The sequence below is a fragment of the Corapipo altera genome, unplaced genomic scaffold, assembly GCF_003945725.1.
Source record: "Corapipo altera isolate COAL_440 unplaced genomic scaffold, ASM394572v1 48b, whole genome shotgun sequence".
NCBI lineage: Eukaryota > Metazoa > Chordata > Aves > Passeriformes > Pipridae > Corapipo > Corapipo altera.
Window position 1 is genome coordinate 118035 of NW_020884884.1, and position 23361 is coordinate 141395.

The 23361-nt window shown below is 38.8% G+C and overlaps 1 protein-coding gene across 1 annotated transcript in view; it reads right to left on the minus strand.

The window, feature by feature from the left end:
• CNIH3 (cornichon family AMPA receptor auxiliary protein 3) overlaps positions 1–23361 on the minus strand; it is a 53006-nt gene that overhangs the window by 25439 nt on the left and 4206 nt on the right. The window contains exons 2-3 of the mRNA XM_027641599.1: positions 6719–6787; positions 4126–4173 (exon numbers count right to left, since the gene is read on the minus strand). Coding sequence (XP_027497400.1) covers positions 4126–4173; positions 6719–6787 — 117 coding nt within the window. The remainder of the gene's footprint in view (positions 1–4125; positions 4174–6718; positions 6788–23361) is intronic.

The window sequence follows — 23361 nt, forward strand, 5'->3', positions numbered from 1 at the left end:
CATCCTTAGAATGCTCTGTCTACAGCTGAACCTGTGGTGTTAACTCATAACCCTTCAAGCTTCTGACTACTTGTGTCTCTCAATTATTGTTACTTGCACACATATAAGTAATTTTCACTTTTCTTTTACAGAAAATTTTCATATTGAACATACCAAAATAAAACTGTACAGACACTCAGGTCTCTGGGATTATATATAATGCTTACTAGGTTTTACATTTTATTTACATTATCTCAGTCTGAATAGAATGTCTTCTATAATTGCTCTTTCAGGTAACATTGGTTTTGCTTATTCACCAAAACCTGTAAATACAGTAAAACATAACTGTCATGTGTATTAGAGTATACACAATGGAATATAAATTTAAAATAAACATTCATTTTATTTTTTCAGAGGAGTAAAAAACAGAATTGAACCTGGTAAACACCAGAACTAATGAGTAAAAAATAAATTTCCACTATTACTATTGCAGATCCAGCTCCACTGGGAATCACAGTGACAGATGTACTAGACCAGACCAAGCACTGGCACCCCCCAGCTTCCTAACTAAAACATTAAAACTTGCTTCAGAAAAGATTAGGTGAAGAGTTGTTTAGGTTTGGCTTGTTTTGTGATGTTTTAAACACCCCAGCTCCTGATTCACTATCTACTATGCTACTGCTACTACCTGAGTGCTAAACTGGCCAAGTTTGGTTATTCAAACGTTGTCCCTGCAGGGTTTTTTGTCTGTGTATTTGTATTTTTCAAGACAGTTCAAGTTCATCTGGAACATCTTAGAAATTAATGTCACCTTGCCTGTGGTTACATTTCTTGCTGAATCTGCTCTCTTCCAATCATCCCTTCAGGACGTACAAAAAAACCTGCCAAAATCCCCAAATAAAATCAAGAAAAATAATTGAGCTCTAGGACAATATTTTCTTACACTTGCGGTTTCAGGAATTTTAGGCATAACTTAACTCAAATGCTCCACTACAGTAGGAAAATAGGTAAACGTCTGTCTTTTATTTACGTCAACTTCCTCCCAGTTAAGTTCTAGTTCCAGTTCTGATGCTCAAAAATCACTCTTACTTTAGCTTAATGAAGCTTAAAAACAAATATTTGCTGATAATTGGAGAAGAGTCACTTATATTGTTCAGTAGTGTTTGGCACGAGCAAACTGAAATCTCAAATGTCTTTGCTGAGCAAGAAGTTCAATCAACTCTCCTCCTCAGTAAGGATTTATCAAATTAATTCAAAAATTATGATGCATAACCTAATCAAAATTTAATTTAAATTTCCTCAGAGGTAAAGTTATAATATTACAGTGGTTGATTGATGAAATATACTGTGCTTTAATCTAGGAAATTCCTAATTGTCTTTAGTGCTAAAACAAGTATCTCCATCAGGAATCAATCTTGTAGACAGATTTCTTGAAATACAACTGCAATTACAATTATATAATATTGCCGTCACCATTAACTGAATATATTTTAACAGCCCCACCAAAATATTTAATCATAAAAATCATGGTAGACCTCACAGGCACACCAAACCTATCACAGTCCTCAGCAAGGCTGATGAGCCCAAGAAGCCTGTGCCTCTGTTACACTGCACTGCACTAGCCCAATGCAGCTCATCACAGCTAGTTTGTGTACCTCTGTACAGCATTGTAATCACATTCTTAGAGAAATAAAGGCAATTTAGGAAAAAAGAGAATAGCACAGAGGCTGCACAGCATCTGCTAATACTAGTGTGTGTCCTGTGTGAACCATCTAACACTTGTAAGACAACCAACATCCACATAATGGAATATTCAACAGTTTACAGCACAGGAACACAAATCTATGCTATTAAGCCTCCAACACACACCACTGAATAAAATGAGATACCTGTATCCTGAGAGAACTTTACTTTGTGCTGGCTTCAGAAAATAAGCCTTCTTCTCATTTATTTCAAAATAGAAGAGATTTGACCACGGCTATACAAAGTTCATAGCTTCTTCATACATAATCATTCTCCAGTAACCAGAAAACTTAGGCTTATCTAATTCTATAGCACCATAAAAACAAGGACCCCTGTGTGCATGCATGTACACACACCAGCCTCATATATATCTGCTTTACACAATCACTACTTGTTTTAATGATATAGAAACATTTTCCCCAAACTAAACATCAGAAAATGCCTGGCTGTAGAACAATTACATCCTCCATTCTACTTTGAAAAGTGGAAATAAGTTATATAATATCTGGTGAAATATCACATACCTAGTCACAGTTTGTCAATAAACTTTTTCAAGTATTTTGGAGATAAAACCAAAAATCCATCCTTAAGAAAATCTTCACCCACTGGGATCAGATTTATATGACATATTGCATGCTCATTTAATAATTTCCAAGAATCCCTTGTAAAATCAGCATATAATGAAATATATGAAATATATGAATATACTTTTATAGCCCGCCTATAACCTTTTAAAGAATAAATTTACATCAGATCTTAAGAATTAAGTTCTAATGCCAAAGCCCTTTAAAAGAATTACTTGTCTTCGAGACATGGGAAAACAGGTATGCTGTTGTTTCATAGAAAGAGAAACAGACCCTAAAGCCACACAATGTTATATTGAGGGATATATTTAGTGTTTGCTGGAAGCATCCTAACTGCTATTTTCATGTATTAATATAGCTGACACTCAACTCTTTATTGTTTTTTCCAGAGTTTTCCTCAACAATGACTCCTTTATACGACATAAACTACAGCTATTTTTAGTGATTGTCAGATTTGAGGACTACAAATCTCTGTAGTTACTGCACCTTCCTCTTCTTGCGTATAATCTCTCAATTAAAACAAATCTGTCCCCAAAGAACTTCGAAAAAGAGGCTGAATTAACAAACTATTTAAGTGAACCAGAAGCAAGGCAATCCCTTATGAATACAGAGTCTGCAATTAGCCAAAATGCTCCATTTTGCTGTTCACAACGAGGCTGAGGCTCAATAAAAATTAAACACTGATGCAGGCAAGGCATTCCCATGGGGCTCACATATATTAATACATTACCACTCAACAGTTGCTTTATGTCCAAGAAACTGGGACACAGCTTGAAACTGGCTGGCTGCCTGTTTGATAAAATGGAAAGCTATTGGTGATAAGTATTTTCTCTTATTTTCATATCCCAAGGGCCATAAACAGGCTCAGTAAGTATTTAAATGCGGTTCCTAACAGTCACAAACTCATAATGGTGCCAAACAGATATGACTCAGGTTCTGACTGATCAGAGAATAACAGCTCATAGATTCTGCTTAGAGTCACAGTTGTGCCTTTGGATCACCTCAATCCCTAGCACTGTGTTTCCTAAAACCTCTAAGTACCTTAAAACCAATTCAGTTCTTAGCTTGATTAGGATGCAGGCAGCAGTCCACACTTCAGTGATGACCTTTTTAAGCAAAAATGTAGAATAATTAGGTGGCTCTATTACTACTCTGCAGAACACAATGTACAGAAACTTGAACATACAGAATAAAATAGTTTAGAACTATGATTATTTTTACTTTAATAGGACAGAGTCAGGAGAACACGGATTGTTTATTAAAATGTTTTGTGAAGCCACAGATAAGTAATCCACAAATTATCAGCTCCTTGAAATCCCTCAGAAACTGAGGCACTCAGCACCTCACTTGTGTCAAGTTAAAATACATACTACATCAACTTTTCTATTCTATCAACTAGAAACCTTAAACATCAAACATGTAACTAATAAAAATGTTTAGTTTATCAAATACTAAGCCACTTTTCAAAAAAAGGGTATTTTTAGAGCCTGCACTACAACAGTATCAGTAGCTTTATAGGACTATAAAAAAGAACCTCAAGCTGCAACTGCAAAACTATTCACCACCTTCAAAAGGCTTGTTCTGGAATGAATGGGCTCATGTTCTGAAATTCAGTTCTTATCCAGACATCCTCTATTATGTCAACCTTTTATAATTTGTCTTACTCTGCCCTTACAAAGACATCATGACTTTCACTTCTCTGTAGAATCCAGCCTTTCATCAACTGAGTGTGAGGATCAAAGAGAGAATAAATGCACGTCACCACTGGATGGACTTAATTCTCAGGAACTTCACAAATCCTAGGTTAGTTTATGCTCACCTTTCGCAGGAGGAAGCAAATCCGCTCAATATTTCTCAGCCGCTCTCTCTGTCAAGAAAAAGGGGGGGAAAGGCAGGAGATTAGCTGGTGTTACAAATTAAAACAATATATTACAATTACAAGGGTGGATGTTTTAATTAATGGCCGCAGTGAAACAATATATGTTGTTAATCTGAAATGACAGCATTCACTTCCTACCTACTGCTAGCAAGCTAAGTGATTTACCCATTTCAAAGTTATTTTTTCATCTGTTTCTGGGTGTAACAATATCAACTGGGGATTCCAGTCTGTTAGCCTAGAGCCAGAGGCTGCAAATGTTTTTAAGTCAGCCTTTGTGCAAGACTTGGTCTTGCATCTTAAGGTCCCCCACATCTGGCTTCAATATAATTCTGAATGGGAAAAACAACTATGACATTTGTATGGCAGCTCTTCCTCTATCACCAAGATGGTGTCTCAACATATGATATTAGTATGTAACCCATTAGTGAAAAATATTTGAACTGTCCTAGAAATGCCACTTTAAACGACAGATGCATTCATAAATACTGAAAATCACTGCAATTAAGCACTGTGACTCAAAAGATGCTTTAAGCTCAACTCACAGAAAGAAAGCAAATCAAAGACAGGGGTTTTTTTAAATGGTTCATAATGAGAAACTAACCAGTACAATCAAATTTCACTGCATAACCCTGTCATTGAAGTTATTGTGGAACATTCTACTGCTGGTTACACTGCAGAAGGCAGAGTGGTTTTGTTGTCCTCAGAAGACTATCTGATAATATTTTCACTTAGACATGGGAAAAATATTCCAAACAATTAACTTTTTTGTACTATACCAATGTGAAAAGCCAACTCTCCCTAAGCTTTCTGCTTTTCAAATGTTTTAAATCTGCCATAAGCTTGAGTTTTACTTCTATTCTCCAAAGAAAAGTCTCTTTTGCTTTTCTGTCCACAAGTTTAAGCCATTTTTTAAAAAGTATCATTTTGGAAAGACGATGAGGCAGTGGCAACTTGATAGGCACCAGAAAAATACCGTGCCTCTTTTTGGTGTCTCTGAGCTAAAAGACATTCAGAAATGTTAGACTCACAGTTGCAAACCCGAGAATGGATGTGTGTGGACATGCCTGTGAAGCTGCAGAAAGAAGCTTGCCTTTAGAAGGAGTTAAGTGGAGAGAGAAAGATAGACCTCTCAATTCCCTTTAAATAGATTCCTAACTACAGCTGGCCGTGAAGAAGTAGGAAGTCTGTCTCTGAACTATAAGTAATAGAGGGCAAACCAGGACATTTGAATTAAATTCTCAGTACTGCCCTTGTTTTTGTCTCTGATTTCTCTTTAATTCAGCCCCCTCTTGTCAAAAAGGCTCTACCCTCTGTCATGAAAACATTGTGGAAGATATGTGGGTAAACATCAGACACTCTTACAGTGCAATAGAGAAAACTACCCCACTAAATAAAAGGGATATGGGCATAACTATGCAGAGGGAAAAAGGAAAATACACTTGAACAAATGTATAAGAAATACCTGGTACGAATAAATACACATTTCTTGTGTGCAGTTCCCAAGATGGGAAGTAAAAACAGATAAAGTGAATTCAAAATCAGATTACATCCAGTAAATTCAAAACCAGTTTATATCCACTGAAGTCCTCTATAGGATTTCTTCATATAATTTCTTTCTTCTATTTTCATGCTTTGATTATGTGTTAATGAACTGTAAAAAAAGCCTTCTTATTCTAAGATTCACATAAAGTTTATGCTTAAAATCATCAGTGGTCTAAGCAGTACCACAAATCCTCTGCTGAGCTATGAAACAGGGTTAAATGGCAAAGTACTGAATCTGGTTATCATTTGCAGACAATTCAATAACTTGATACTCTGTAGAGATCAAATACAGCACCTGTTGTAGTCATTGTTATTCCCAGTGAGATGATGGGGAGCCAAGTTCTGCTCTTAGTTCTGGTAGTACAGACTGACACATGTTTAGCTGTAGTCAGCTAAATCACCGTAGATTACAGCTTTAATTAGCAGAGGAATTTTGAAATACTTAAATCTAGGCTGCATTTTAATTCATAAGTTAAAAGTGAGTTTACAGTCCCAGGGTGATATTTAAACTTTTCCATAGCAGAAGCAGCAGAATATGATATTTACTCTTAAAGCATGGGAGCATTTAGAGCCCTGCCATTAGAGAGAGAGGTCCACGAACGTGCCTCTTACCAAATCCACTCAAGCTTTTGGATCATTGATACAGGCAGTATGGGAAAATGTGGTCATCCCATGCCTGAACACAAAGAAGGCAAATTATTTCAAAAAGGAAAACTTGTGCCACAGCATGATAAGGAAAAAAGAAAGCATTAGCATCACATCAGCTTTTGAATTTCCAAATTATTTTCCTGCCTCCTTCAGCAAAAAGGAAGGCTATTAGCATAAAAAGTAACCATCTGGCTCCCCAAGACTGGCCCAGTAAATCAATTTTCCAAACCACACTTGACTTCACAAGAGACTCTATATTAATTTCACTCAGACTTCACTGACAGCTCAGTGCATCCCCCTTTCTTGAGCAGGTATTGTTTAGCAAACCACTGGTTGTACTCACTGCGTGGGCTGGGTTGCACTGATCGATTGGGCTCTTGAAGTCTGTCCGAAGTTCATCAAAGGCAATTATCTGAAAAACATTTTTTTTCAAATATTGTAATGAATTCTCACTCAAACACTTATTTTCCTTTAGAGACTAGGTAGATGCATTGCCTCCCTTCCTCACTTTCCGGAGAAAATAGCTTCTCCAACACACTCCCTCCAGAACTAAGTAGCTAAAACAAAACATGGGATACTCCTACCTATGAAACCTAGAGCTCATTAAACTGTCACTCTGTAGAATCATATCTACAGCCTTTTCAGCGTTGTTACTTTTCATATTTCTTCCCTCATATCAGCCAGAATTCTTTTCTCAAATTTCCACATGGCATAAAACTATTTCACAAACAAATACATCTCCAAATTTGAAGGAGAAACTCATTAGCTACCCAAAATACAGAGGTGGATCAGCTATGCTGCTCCGGGTTTAATACATAAACAGTCCATTTTTATTAGTTATTAAACCTACTTCAGCTATTAAGTCTGAATTAGTATCAGCTTTACTGTTATGAAGCTGCTATACATTAACAAACAAAATCCTCAAATGGTAAACCATTCTAGAGCAAACGTGCTTCCTAAATTCTGGCAGGTTTAGAATCGTACTTCAGACCTCACTAACGGAGAGATGTATTTTGCTCAAGTCCTTCAGTTTCCTCCATTAACAGATGGATTAAGACACACTTGCAATTACTGGTCCTTTTAAAGCAGGGCAGATAAAAGTGCCTATAAAAATAACAATATTTGAAAGTGTTTTCTTGGAAAGAAAACAGCTATAGTAATCCTCATCATATTCCATTCACAGATCTCAAATCACATTCTTAACTTTATGTTTGTATTCTAGTGATACCTTTTCTTCTGCTTCTTTCTTGCTTTACCCAAGAAAGGAAAGCTCATTATGACAGGCACCACATAAACAGATGTGGCAACAGCCATTCTACGATATGCTATAGCAGCCTGGGCCTAACTATTCAAAAAAGAACCAACTGGGTGTCAACACAGAACTGCTGCATAGGTAAAACACATTCATTTTACAGATATGGAATGAAGGAGCAGAAATCCTAAAAATGGCCTATCCATGAATTATATAACAATCTGGCTAGAGGTTTGAGAATAAAACCTAGAAGCTACAATCCACAAATTTAAGCACTACTCCACATCCCACTCTAATGCTGCATTCATCACACTGAAGCACATTTAAAAATCAAAAGTGTGGCATTTACAAGAGCACTCTACAGAATTCAATTTATTCAACTATGACAAGTCAAAGTGGCAGAATAAACCACAAAGGGAACTATAAAACATGATTATAAGTGAAACATTTCTCCCCATGGATGCAGTAGCTCTACAAGTTAGGAATCAGATCTGCAACGGTAAAAGAGCAAATAACAGAAACTGTTGGAGGCTTGGAGTGCATTTGTGAAGGATAAGGCTCACGACACCTCTATATTTAATACTCCTTGAACAGGTCTTCATATTCTTAAGTTGGACCAACTGCTAAGAGGGTTAGAACCATGCCAGTTGGACACACATGTAATTGGGTACCACTTTGTAACTGGATATCAACATCAGCACTGACAGCACTGACAGAAAGGGGGAAGGATGGCCCTGTAACAGGTAAGACAGCTGTCTCTCATAGCTATACCACTGATTTACTTTAGGATGCCCTTAAATTCTCTTTACCTCACTGCACTGGTACTTACAGATGTAACTTTAAGAAAGAAAACTGGTTTATGAGCTTTGAGTGACAGCAATTTTTATTAATGTACAGTGGTTACAGGGTTTTTTCCATTGTAAATGTAGCGATGAGTCCTCTTTCTGGTAAGAGCAGTAAGAGCTTTCTTCAGTAAGAGCAGCCAGGAATTTATCATGAAATGTCAGCCAGCACAAGATCCAACCCATGCTGTGAGGAAAGACTGTCTGAGACAGCATTATGGGGAACCTGAATACTGAAATCATAAGATAGTCCCCTTCCAAGAAGTTCAGGAAAGCCTCACTTGGCTGCTCTGAAAGACAAAGCTGTTAAGGCAGGGCTCTGCTGAGCTAGCTTTAACTAATGCAGGCAAGTCTTGAAGAAATCCTAAATGACAGTTTGAAAAAGAGGTTAGCCCCAGATATACTACACATTTAGATTTCCTATTTTTTTCTTTCTCTGTTCATTTTTTTAATTTATTTATTTACCAACATTCCCAACTCTCTAGCCCAAATCCTACTCTTTATTTTCTGGCACTCAATTTGTGTTATGCTTGCATTATATCTAAGTGCCTTGACACAGATTTGATAGATATTAAGCACATTGTTGTCATGGAACCAGTAAGTGTAAATACAATAATCCATAACCTTTTGAGATGTCTACTAATTATGACAATGTTAAGAGACAGTCCTGCTACACTCAAGAGAGGCTGAGGTCTGGTATCAAGTACATATGATTTAAGGAAAGTTTCTTCAATAAAAGTTTTGGTGTGTCTCTGGAAAGTAGCTGATAAAAATAGATTCTCCTCAGTTCTTATCATTTTATTTCAAAGAAGTTCCATAATAGGTCTTAAGTTGTTAAATCTCCAGAAATGGAAATTTAGTGATGACATTATTTTAAATTATGAACAAACACATTCCAATTTCTTATTTCTCAGTTAGAGTGAAAAGCTTGAAAGTGTAACGTTAGGCAGGCTCACTATTAGAGGGAATATAAGCTCCCAAAGTGTTTTGTCCCGGTTTTTTGGTTGGTTGGGTGGGTTTTTGGTTTTGTGTTGTTTTATTTTGGTTTAAATCTCACGATGTTGGGTGTCCTAATTCTAAAACCACAACTGAGAAACAACAGAAACAGAGCTGTAGCTTCTTATGATTTTTGGTTGCTTGCAACACACTTGGTAACTGTGCAACAAATTATATCATATTACTGAAAATATGGCTGGGCTGGGCTGTACTGCTGTGGGGTTTACATAATTAATTAGGAAACGTCTTCCTCTTTCAATTATAACTCATCTTCTGTAGCAGTTCAATGCCCTACGACATTGTGTGGCTGGAGGTGCCATTTTTCCATCCAAAAATAACAAACTACTTGCCTCCATTAAGTGTTTCACAATGCTTTCACGGGAGGTGCACTGTTCTGAGCACAGACTAGAGACACGAGCTGCTGCCTGTTGACATTTTAGCTGGATGCAGTACAGCTACTGCTTCCCACACATCAACTGCCCAGAGCTGCTGAATGCTCTGGGACAGCACCTGGATATGCTCAGGGGCTGTTTCACCTTAGAAACCGCCACACTTCCCAGCATCTTGACAGAGCAGTTCATTTCCAGGCAAACAGTATAATAGATCCCAGTCAGGGCACTTCACCACATGAATTGTCATGATTTCACCTTTGTAAATGAATGTATTTCATAAAGTGTTCAATATCTTTTCAGTTATCCAATCTAATTTGATCCAGGGTGACAATTAAGACTACAAAATATACACACACAGGGACATCAGCAACCCCACCTCTATAAGGCCACACTATAAGCAGACTGTTTCAAAGAAAAACCACCAACCTCTAGTCATAAAGCTGAACAAACAGCTAAGCACTCAGCATTTTGGAAACATGTGCCAGGGACTGATCTTACACAGAGGAGAAATTTATTTCTATTAGTAAACATTAATGTTATACATTGGCTTCATAGACAGAGAATAAGGACCATCTGATATTTATTTAGAAACTCAAAGGAAAAAACCTAAACCACCAAGTTATCTGTTTACTTGCAAAGCTATATCAGAGGGAAAAAAAGTGCATCATATTTAGCAATAATTTTTAAAATTACTGCAGAAACAGGCTGGGGTTGCATGGACAGTGGATATTGCACTACCTTCTGCCTTGAGGAATTTTCCCTGTGAATCCATATTGCAAATCATTGCAGGAAGTTTGTTCTGCCACTGCTCTAGCTATGCTTTTTCCTGTTCACAGAAGTGTACTAGAAGTGTACTTGTGGTTGTTTTCCACCTAATAAAACTAAAGGTCTGTAAAAATACCGGTTGCAGTCTCTGATTCACACCATCTGCAAACCTCAAAACTCCAAGTGTAAGTCAGCAAGGAGTTTGCCCCAGTTTGAACACATACTGAATCAACGAGATTGTGATGACAATATGTTTCATCTCCAATTATATTTATAAAGTTTGTTTTCATTACCCGCACTCTCTGCGCTTATCTTTCCAGACTGCAACAGCTTTGAATAATGAAGCATTCACATAAGATTGAACCTGAATTTTGTTTTCTTCCTATGCTTATGTACCAATCAAATTGAAAACTTCACTTAATGCTAGAAACAAGCTATGACATCTCATTTTTAGGGAAGATACTTTTTTTTAATCACTGAGCTCTTACAGAAACATATTTTAATTGAGACTCTGATGTTTTAGGGTGGCAGTGAAGTTGGTGTGGGTGTGAAACCAGTGACAGCAAAGAAGTTGGATATTATTGCTTCTTGGCATCTCAGAAAACTTAAGATAAAACAGAACTTGATGACAACCACACTAACCACAGACCAGAGCAGTAACACTTAACATATGTTTCCTTGCCACCACCCTGTCAATGCACCACAATCCCATCTTGAAGGAACTGTCTTTAATGGTTCCTTTAAACAATTTGTCTCCCCCTCCACTCTCAGATGCAGCTTTCACAGTGCCCATACTGGTAGTTCATAGGCTGTCTGCAAGTCAGCACATGGACAGAAGGTGGACAGGTTTAGGAGCAGGCTGTCCTCCTAAACTTCATGCCAGCCATCAACTGCTCCATAGACATATTTACTGTGTTGGAGAAATCATGTCTGAACCATGATTTGAACCATGTTGATGCAGTCTGGGTGAGTTATTTTGCTAGATTTTGTTGAGCAGAAGCAACAACTGACAAAACGTGGGAGATTCAATCAGGTAAGAATGAAAAAGGGCCTGAAACGGAAGATAAGTCACTGCCTTGACACGATGGAGTAAGGGGAGACCACAGAGAGATGCAGAGAAAAGTGACATCAACAAAGTGACAGACTGAGAGAACAATCTTTGCTACCCAATTCTTATCATGATACGAAATGAATCTGAACAGAAAATTTGATTGGTGAACATTTATTCAAGATGGTTGTTCCTCTTTCCTCTTTCTCTTCTGATTGAACTGATCTGGTTCATGCTACCAAGCATGAAAGATCATTCAAAATTGTACAAATGGATGGGCAACCTGCCTCAAAAGCCAGAAAATGTTATTCTTTTTGTCATATTTTATTCCTTATCTATGTCCTCTTGTTAAGTATCTCCTACCAAAAAAGGAAAAAAGTCTAAATCTTGGCTTCAATCATATCTCGCCATGTAATACGGTAACTTCCCAGACTGGTGTATTTGAAATGCTGGTTTTTGAGAACCTTAACACTACAGCAAATAAAGAGCAGAGAAGAAAATGAGATTAATCCTATTTCTTTATTCTCCTATCTCTTACCAATGTATTTAATGTTCTGAATATTACACTTATTAATTCACCACATATTAATAAAAATAAACAGTAATAACTAACAATGCTTTGCAGTTATAATTCTCCCTTCAAGGCAATGAAGGTCTTAACAAACGCAAGGGAAATATAATTTCAAATTTTTTTATACAAGGGAAAAAAATGAAGCTCAAAGAAATTAAATTATTTACAGAATCAGTGGCAGAAGAACCAAAGCCTCTGGATTACTGCACCATATAAAATGTGAGGTGAAACAAATACTGTCAGTACACTGATCATTGTACTGTTGTCCATCTCTAGAGCAGAGCACTGCTTTAAGCAGAGCCTTTTTGGATTAAGATTGCAAATGGTTTTAAGTCACTCAAGGGCAGAAAATTTTTCTATTTGTCAGATTTCACACTAACAATTGTATGGCATTTCCTTGCTCTACTTAGCTTGAATTTCACATGCTGCCACCATCAAACAACCCTCCACACAGAAACCCAAACACATTGCTAATGCAAACAAAGTTCCTGTGGCTCCAACCAGGGCTGCACAAACATATACCTGAGCTCCCAGTCTTCATCTTTTTACTGAAGTTCTTTTGACTGTAAAAGGATGTTGTATTTAGCCCAACATGACTTAAACTTTTTAGGCTCTAACTGGAAGCTTAGGCTAACTTAATCAGGAAAATCATATTGTAATTTCTTAAGTATTTAAGCATGATCTGAAGACTTTTCCAATAGAAACTCCAATATGCAAATTCAAAATTGCATCATCTCCATTCTGCAAACACGACTCAAAAGGATTTCCTATCTACCTATAGCAATGCAGAGGTACAATTATACCAGTCTGCACTGGTATAGTTAGAACACTGTATTCTCCTACATAAATAAATACTATACTTTCACTTTATATATATATATAAGTGAAAATTAAACAAAACAAACAAAAATCCCCAATCCTATACAGCTGGACAAAAGCAGTATTACTGCATCAGCTACACCAAATCAGATTTCCAAGCCTGCAGAGATGTGCAAGAGTAACCACTAAGAATAATTATTTGGTAGTCACTTGAAAAGTCCACCTTCTAGTACAAGAACGAAAAACTCCATCCACACCATTAAGGGACAGAAATTGATCTTCAGGAATACAATCATTTTGTACACAGCTCTGAGGTACTATTTGCATGAGTTACCAGTTACTATTATTATTGCAACACTGCAGACTACAATTTGAAAAAGCAACCTGTTTTCTGAATGTAAAGAATTAAGGTTATTAATTTTGACAAAACTGCTAAAAAACCTCAGCAGCTGCAAAGTTCTATTGTGAACACAATGTTTCCAGAAGGATGATTTGACAAGCATCTATTGACAGATTTCTACAACTGCTATGAAACAGGTTTTTAAAAATAATTTCATCCAAGTTCAAGGTGAAACAGTTTAACTGGCTAACAACAGGATTCTGGTCACAGATTTCACTTGCTCACCACAGACACTGAAATATGTTCCCCAGTCATCCTGAAACTGAGATATCAACCCTCTCCTTCAATAGATAGATGTCAACCCTCTCCTTCAGGAGAGAGACAAATGTCCCACTGATTCCCCAAATAGAGAGTTCAAAGATTACCTGTGCTTGTATCACAACTTTATACCCACTCACTGTCTTCCAGTCTAGACCAGCTGAAATCCAGCCAGACAAAAATCATCTGTAGACATATAAACTGCATTTTGTTACAAGAAGAAAGACAAGCAGTAAGCTGTGCAGGAGGGATGATGCTAATATAGCTGCACAAAGCCTGTTTCTAAACAGGCTAATAGTTTTGCTTCCTGGAGCTAAAGTATATTTCAAAACAGACCTCAAGTGGAGGAGGAATTTTTAAGGTGAGTCCAGACTGCCATGCTTCCTTCCCTCCCCAAAGGATTTCATCATTTTGTTGTCATGATTCTTTTTCGGTTTGTTTTTTTTTTTTTTAAACCTTACATTACTGCATTCAGTAGAGGGGAACAGTTCAGGAAGTAGTGGTATTCTGTGAATCAAGCACGCCCCACAATTCACCCTCCGTGGAACACGAAGAATTGCTACCAACACTAAGAAAAACCACCACATTTTCAATTAGCACCAAAACTGGTGAATATGTCACGTTGTTCTGAATAGAAAAAAGTTCACATGTACATAGAGATGCATTACTTAAGTTAAATTACATTGAGTGTGGTAGCAACAATTCTTCTACCTCAGCTAACTTAAAAAACCATATCTTCTTTTTCTCAGAAGAGAACCTGAACCATTCGGTTACTAATTTTTTTGAAACATGGATACCAGTGTCAGTTCCACTGCTGGTACCATGCTACTGTGCATAAATATACATTTCACTGATGGCATTTCAGAGGCAAGAGACCAACTCTAATTTTTCTGTATTAAAACTTCATACAATGTGAGACCATTCCACTTAGCAGGATATCTCTGTCTGGAGACTCTATGGGTCAGCGATGAAGCTAATGTCAGGGTCTGAATCAAAGGCACCAGGTATGAAGTTGGCACTCCCAAGTGCTTGTATGGATGCCCTTCTCCTTCTACCAATAAAATCTTACAGAGCATTTGACAGCATTTCTCACCAGTTCCAAAGGCACAAAATCTATGTGCCTTTGTAGGCTGGGAGAAATACAGGTTGCATCTCTGCCTCAGTAGGGAACTGACTGTAAATCTCCCACACTCCCTGTACTTTTGATACAAGCTTTCCGCCAATATTCTCTTCCTGCATATGGCCTCCTCCTCCTACATGCAATTGAGTATTTTATGTGGATTCTTTATGAAACAAACAGGTTTTTCCATTTAGACCAAAACTTATGAAACATTTCAGTATCTAACCACTTCTGATTTCTTCAGTTCAGCACCAAAACCCCAGCACCAGATACTCAGGGAGCACCAGTGACAACAAATTGACATGCCATTATCAAGAATGCTGTCACTTGTTAGTTAGGTACTAACTTGATCTGACAGTCAGGACTTGAAAAGCAACCAATCTGGTATGGTGAGGATTCCCGGTCACAGCCACACATTCAGCAAGCTAAGAAAGGGCATCACAGAATCACAGAATGGGTCAGGTTGGAAGGGATTGCACTGGGTCATCCAGTTCAACCTCCCTGCTCAAGCAGGGCCATCCCAGAGCACATGGCATAGGACTGTGTCCAGACAGCTCTTGAATATCCCCAGTGAGGAATACTCCACAACCTCTCCAGTCAATCTGTTCCAGTGTGCGCAGAGTAAAGAAGTTCTTCCTCATAATCAGGTGGACTTTCCTGCGCACCAGTTTCTGCCTTTTGCTTCTTGTCCTATTGCTTGGCACCACCAAGTAGAGCCTGGCTCCATCTTTGTAGCACGTTCCCTTTAGATACCGACAGATATTGGTAAGATTCCCCTCTCAGTCATCTCTTTTTGAGGCTGAGCAGGCCCAACCTTTCCTGATAAGAAAGATGTTCCAGTCCCTTGATCAAAGCAAAGGTTAAGCAAAGGTCTTCCTAGCAAAGGTCATGCAGACTCTTGCACCAGCTTTTTCTTCTGAAAAGGATGCAAACAAAGACCACATCTCCAGATAAACTGAACAAACATTTCAAGATAATGAACAAGTTAGGCCAGAACTTCACCCCTAGTCTTGATCTCTTTGATGAACCAAAAGGAAATTATGGGAGTTTGGATCCAAGCTTTACAGCTGAGGTGTCAAACTCAGATTTGTGGCTCTGATTCAGGGAATATCTAGTGCAAATGAACTGGTTTGCAGATCTCTCAACCAAGAAGGGGGAGATGAAAGCAGCACTATTCCCCATCCATGCCTAGGAGAGGCTGGGGAACTCTGCTTTCAGCACAAGAGAGAGCACTGCTGTGTCCTTGCTTCTCTTTATATTAAACTCCGTATCAACTAAGAAAATGCAACAAGAAATGAAACAACTAAGAAGTATGTCTCACTACCTCTGTATCTCAGATGCATCATTACAGATTTGTACATCTTCTACTTATATAGGCCAAGTTCTTCACTATCCAGCACTTTCCACACCAAATCAGGGACAGGCTAGACATGAGTTGGTGAAAGACCTAGTGCAAGAGGCTGGCCAGGTGCAGAAGGCAGGAGGAAGAGTGGTAGTCTGGTCACATTGGACCAATAGCAGGTTAATTCTTGATGGAAGCAATATATAACTGGATAACTATAGATGTGAGAGGGTTTATTCTTCTATCCTTGTTTTTCCTCAAAATTACATATTATTTCTAATTTATCCCAACATAAATCAATGTGCTCCCATACAATGTTTCTACTTGTCTTTTTATTCTCATCGAAATCACAGTTTGGGGGATATGCAAGGAGAAAGATACAGATGCATTAAAGCCACAAAGCTCCATCTTCATAAATTATTCTCAAAACGAACTGAAGCACTTCTTCAATTACTTAACAGCACCAAGATGATAATCCCAAATCTTGGAACAAACAGAATGTTCCTGTAGAATAAATTCAGGGAAAGGGTAGTAAACAAAGGGGAAAATGTACCAGAATATGTATGACTAGAAAAAAATATTTGCTCAGAGAATGAGATCAAAAGAGAAGATTTTTTTCAGTATCAGTAAGATAAAAGTCATGGGTGAGAGCCTGGCCAGCTGGCTAGTGCTGTCTGTAAGCAAGTATCCAATCTTAGCACCACACCACAATTTGTTCTTTTCTTGAGCTTTCAAAGATTCCTACATGTTGCTACAAGTTGTTATTTTGACATTTTTAACTTCTGTTATGCTGATATATGCTTGGAAGAAGCATTACACTCCTTTTCCACACACGCTCCTTACATTTCCCCACAGGTTTTACATTGCTGCTGCTACTTTTTTCCCCCCTCTCTTATGTTTTCCATTCCTACCAGCAGTGATTTATGCACATTCACCAAAATCCAGGAACATATAAGGGAATCTAGGTTCTGTCACTAAAAAATCTGTTCAAGCATGTCACATATTACACCATACCCACACAGAAGACTCATTACTCAGGCTGTCCAAAAACATCCATCACCTGACTTAACCATACCTCCTGGATTCAGGCAGCCTTTTCTGCTCAAATAATTGCCTCCCAAATGAGAATGCTGCGTTCTCAATCTTTTCTCTTGTTAGTCCCCTACTTGTACATAGATTTTTTTCCTCTCATTTCCTCTTTCCTTCACATCTTTCTCCCTGAAGTCCTCCCTCCCACAGTCCCATTTCCCTGCTTCCCACACCATTTTTATTCCTCATTACTCTCGCAACAGTAGACTCCTACCAATGCTGTCTCAGAAAGAAGCCCACAGCAGACAGAAATTCTGTTGAATCTGTGCTTCCTGCCTCCCAGTGGCACAGCAGAAGCCCAGATGGACCAGCAAGAGGTAGGACAAGGGAACAGGGACTCTTCTAATACAGGAGGCATCAGGCAGGGATGACCAGATTCAAGACATTCCCAAGTTTTCTTTCCCTAAAAAGAGGCCAGGCAGAACTTGGAGGAAATAACTCCAAGGCCAAGACACACACACACAGAGTACATGAAACAGCTGTGTTTGCAAAGCTAAGGCAAGGTGAAGCAATACAGCAGCAATGTAGCTGTGGTTGCAAAATCAGGGCAAGGGGAAGGGACACAGGAGCCTGCAAAAATAACCAAAAATTGAGAATAAAATAACAGCAGCCCAAAAAGCATCCTCATCTGCTTCTCTACGTTCTTATGAAACCCCTTAGTTTAATTACAGGAGTTTGATTAAGGCTAAGGATACATTTCAGCATAGCTCCAAACAAGCCTGCCACTTAGATGATCAGCAAATCAATTTTCTAAAGGATCTGCTAATGGTGTTTATATAACACTAAGGGAAGAAAAACTCTGAAGCACATTCAATCAAATTGATTTCAGTAGAGCCTTCATTATGTTTGCTTATACATGCCCATTCTGTGAATGTATAAAGCAGTTTCCACTTAGATGGTGATACAATAAGAACTATTTAGCCCAAACTCATAATGCTATAAAATAATAAGGCAACAAGAAGATTGACTAAACAATTAAACACTTGAAATCATGACTCATACACAGCATGAAGATGGTTGGCATTTAAATACATTAAAAAATCAAATGTCATTCTATTAAAAAAATGGTGCTCATATCAACAATGCCTGGTGCTTGCACGCTGCCTGTTATGAGATAATTGCAAGGACTATAAGTTATTAATTCTCATCATTTTACTGTAGGTCTCCTAAATATTTTAAGCTTCAATTCCTCCAGCAAGGTAGTTAGACTTCCAGATGTATCTAAAAAAAACCCAACCTATCTTTGACAGCTAAAATATGACATGACCTGCAAAAGCATAAAAATACAAAAGGACCCAAAACCAATCTATAGATTTTTCATGACCTGCTGCATTGGTGAGAGTTGCCAGCAGTGTACTATGGGACAATTCAATGATGGCATTATTTCTTCATCTCCCTTATGTTCTGCTTCATGTGTTCACATTATAAAATCTGGAGCTGCAAGTTCAGCACTCCTGAAGTATCTTGCTGAGAATACCTACTTCCATTGTAAACGTTTTGTGATTTTAATGTAACTTTTCACAATGACATTCCTAAAATAAATCCCTGCTTTATAGTATTACCTTTTCAATGGGAAGTGGAAAAAAATGTTTTGTCCTGCTTTCACAAAGTGCATTGATGTTCCTCTAAATTTAAACCTATCCTCTGCCAGTTTAAAGCCATTGTCCCTTGTCCTATCACTACATGCCCTTGCAATAGTCCCTCTCCATCTTTCTTGTACACTGCCTTCAGGTACTGGAAGGTGCTTTAAGGTCTCACTGGAGCCTTCTCTTCTCCAGGCAGAACAATTCCAATTCTCTCAGCCTGTCTTCATAGGAGGGGTGCTCCTGCCCTCTGAGCATCTTCATGGAACTCCTCTGGACCCACTCCAAGAGGTCTGTGTTCTTCTTATGTCAGGGATAGCAAGGCTGGCTTCAGCACTCCAGGTGGGGTCTCACCAGAGCAGAGTAGAGGGGGAGAATCACCTGCCTTGACCTGCTGGTCACAGTTCTTTTGATGCAGCCCAGGGTACGTTTGGCTTTCTGGGTTGCAGGTGCACATTGCTGGGTTATGCTGAGCTTCTCGTCAACCAACACCCCCAGGCCCTTCCCCTCAGATCTGCTCTTAATCCATTCTCTGCCCAGCCTGTATCTGTGCTTGGGATTACCCTGACCCAGGTGCAGGACCTTGCACTTGGCCTTGTTGAAATTCATGAGGTTCACACAGCCCCACGTCTCAAGTTGTCAAGATCCCTCTGGATGGCATCCTTTCTCTCCGGCATGTCCACCACACCACACAGCTTGTGTCATTAAACCTGCTGAGAATGCACTCAATCCCACTGTCCCTGTCACCAACAGAGATGTTAAACAGCATCAGTCCCAATACCAACCCCTGAAGAACACCACTTGTCACTGGTCTCCACCTAGACATCCAGCTGTTGACCACAACTCTTGGAGTGCAACCATCCAGCCAATTCCTTATCCACTGAATGGTCCATCCATCAAATCCATGTCTCTCCAGTTCTGAGACAAGGATGCGCTGTGGGACAGTGTCAAATGCTTTGCACAAGTCCAGGTAGATGATATCTGTTGCTGTTCCCTCACCCACGAATTCTGTAACCCCGTCATAGGAGGTCACCAAATCTCTCAGGTATGATTTGGTTTTAGTAAAGCCATGTTGCCTGTCACCAATCAGTTCTTTATTTTCCATGTGCCTGAGCATAGCTTAAGGAGGATTTCCTCTGTGATCTTGCATTCAGTTTCCTGGGGTGTGTTCCACAGAAGTTAGAACAAGGCTTTTCTCAGGCGAATGCACCAAGAGGACAAGACGTAAAAGTCAGAAATTGTACCACAGGAATTCCATTTGTGTATAAGAAAACAATGTTCACAGTGAAAGGAGTAAAGTACTGGAACAAGTTCCCAGACAGGTAGTTGACTCAGAGAATCACAGAATGGGTCAGGCTGGAAGGGATTGCACTGGGTCATCCAGTCCAACCTCCCTGCTGAAGCAGGACCATCCCAGAGCACATGGCACAGGATTGTGTCCAGACAGTTCTGGAATATCCCCAGTGAGGGAGACTCCACAACTTCTCTAGGTAACCTGTCACCTGCACAATAAAGAAGTTCTTCCTCGTATTCAGGTGGAACTTCCTATGCATCAGATTCTGCTTTTTGCCTCTTGTTTGGCAGCACTGAGCAGAGCCTGGATCCATCCTCTTGACACCCTCCCCTTAGATACTTATAGACATTGATGAGGTCCACTCTCAGTCATGCCTTTTCAAGGCTGAACAGGCCCAGCTCCCTCAGCCTTTCCCCGTAACGCAGTTGCTCCAGTCCCTTAATCATCTTTGTTGCCTTGCACTGGACCTGCTCCAGGAGTTCCATGTCTCTCTTGTTCTGAGGAGCCCAGAACTGGACACAGAACTCCAGATGTGCCTCACCAGGGCTGAGTAGAGGGGCAGGATCCCCTCCCTCAACCTGCTGGCAATGCCCTTCAAATGCAGCCTAGGATATCATTGGCCTTCTTATCCACAAGGGCACACTGCTGGCTCATGGACAGCTTGTCCACCAGAAACCCCAGGTCCTTCTCCATGGAGCTGCTTTCCAGAAGGTCGGCCTCCAGCTTGTGCTGGAGCCTGGGGTTATTCCTCCCCAGGTGCAGGATTCTGCATCTTGCTCTCTGCACAGCATCACGGTCACAAATTCAATTTTTTAAATGGGAACTTCCAACTGTGAAACACTGGAAGTTGACCCAGTAAATCAAACAGTATTTGACATTTTTCTGCCTTTACCTCATCAGCTGACTCTGCCCTGTGACTTAGTGACTCTTTTTAGAGTGGAAATAATAATAATTCTTAGCTATTTTACATGGGAGAGATACTTTGTTTCCACAGAAAGTGGGAGGGTTTTCCAAACTATCACTTTCAGAAGAGTAAGTCTCTCATCCTCAGCTTACAATTTAAATGAGACCTAGTTCCACTGCCTGGTAGAGTCACCTTCAGCTGTCAGCAGCAACAGTGGTTATAAATGACCAGCATGTCACAGGCACTGAGGATGAGGAACAGGTCAAAGAGATGTCTGTTATCTGTATGGAAAACATTCTTACTATCTGCTGAGCTTCTTACTCTTTCTGAAAAATACTTTGCTAGAAGGGTACTTATGTTGGAGTGGGGGAAATCCACTAAGCCAGAGGCCTGAGGGTTGAATTCAATGTTTTAAGTGTGATTTAATGTAGTACGTGGTGGCTGAACAAACAAATATGTGTAATGAGCTATAAATTCATGCCTCAGACTCAATCTAAGAGTCGTACTCATGGTCTAATAAAATATGACAGCTATATTGCCTTGCTTATTAACAAGCATAGCAGTTTTTAAAAAGCACTAGAAATACATTATTTACCAATTTGGATATAAAATCCCTTTAGTAAGTAGATTTTCAAACTAATCCTAAGATGAAAAAAAAACCAGATGTGTGACAACCAAATAACATTTAAATAGCTCTCTGCACATATTGTGGAAGGCACAAGACTCCACAGAATAATTTATTTTACACAGATAATGGAGTCATTGTGACTTGTGAAGCATCTGGAATTACAGCCAGTGGCAAACACACATAATTTAAAACCTTTCTCCAAATAAATCTCACCATGACAGTTCAAGCATATACAGAGATTCAACTTAATCTTTCCACAGCATTTAAGTCTGTGTTAGAGCCCAAAGACTTCTATGATCTTTCTAATTATTATTTAAGCATGACAAGGTAACTAAACTGAAATATACTTCTTTTCTAATATATAAGATACAGTTTGCTCCACAGTCTCTGCTGCCTGGCCTAATATCTGTCCGTCAGCATTAATGAGACAAACTTCTGAAAGAAAAGTTGTAAGGGAACTGTCAAGCTATGTTATAGTCAGACCAATCTGGCTGTGCTCTGTTTTTAAAAAGAGTGGAAATATCAGACTCATTTCTTAAACTGTCATGACTGTAAAACCTTCAGGGACAATGTGCTTAGCTGCTTAGAGAAGAAAAGACATCTTCAAGAAACACGTATAACATACACTAAAAGCATTTGTGATCCCATTCATCAAAGCTTCATCTAATTTTATTTTTAAGCTCATAATTATTGAACATTCTCAGATAACTGCATTAATGACTCATTAAAGAACAGTACTGAACTTCAATATCTGAAAGAAAATTCAAGCTTGACCACAAGCCTGTAAAGAAATTACTTCCTTTTCATGACACACTCTAAAGCATTGCAAAGAAGTTAAATTGAGACTGGGAGCCTTTTGTGGAGAGAAGCACAGGTTCAAGTGAGCTCATAGATCTCTTTGCTGGTTTCAGGTAAGGCAGGGATCTATCCTCCAAATCTAAGTTACAGAAACAGTAAGAAACAGAGAACATTGATAGACCAGCACACAGTTTGTGACCAAAGCATTTTGCTCAACTGAATTTGTTATCAATCCAAGTTTTAAATGATCCTCTTGTGTACTTTTTATGCATCTTCAAAATTAGGCTAGGAATTTCTTAAGGATGCCTAAGTAAATCAGATACCAAATATTCACCAAATTCCACATGTAACTTGGAGAGCTTCAGAATTTTTTACCTAAGCTGTTGAATCTTAAGTACTAATAAAATACAGTCCACATCACCAGGACAGTACTGTGAAAAATAACAGAAGTGGCAACATGTTATATGTAAATAGCACCTTCTGTCAAAAGGCAAAGACATTTTAGGAATAGATGTTAAATAAAGTGACAGTTTAGTTCCATTACTCACACTTAGTAAATGAGAAAAAAAGGCATGGATAATTCAAGCTGTCTGAGAAACATAATACAGAAAGCCATTATCAGAAACAACACTGAATATGGATTCCAAGGGCTTCTTTCCCTGGTGTTTGCAAAAAAAAAGGATGCTTTGACTTAAAACTACAAGTCAATTTTAGCCTATATTACTCTGTTCAGTCACTGCCTCCCACTGCTTTTAAGTATACCTGTGAACTGGTACCTGTTAAGTGAAGTCAGTCACATTAAGGTAGTTTATCAGGATTAATAATATCCTCACACTTCAAAAGAGAAGTAAGGGGGGGGGCATAAAACAAAAAAGCTCCATGCTC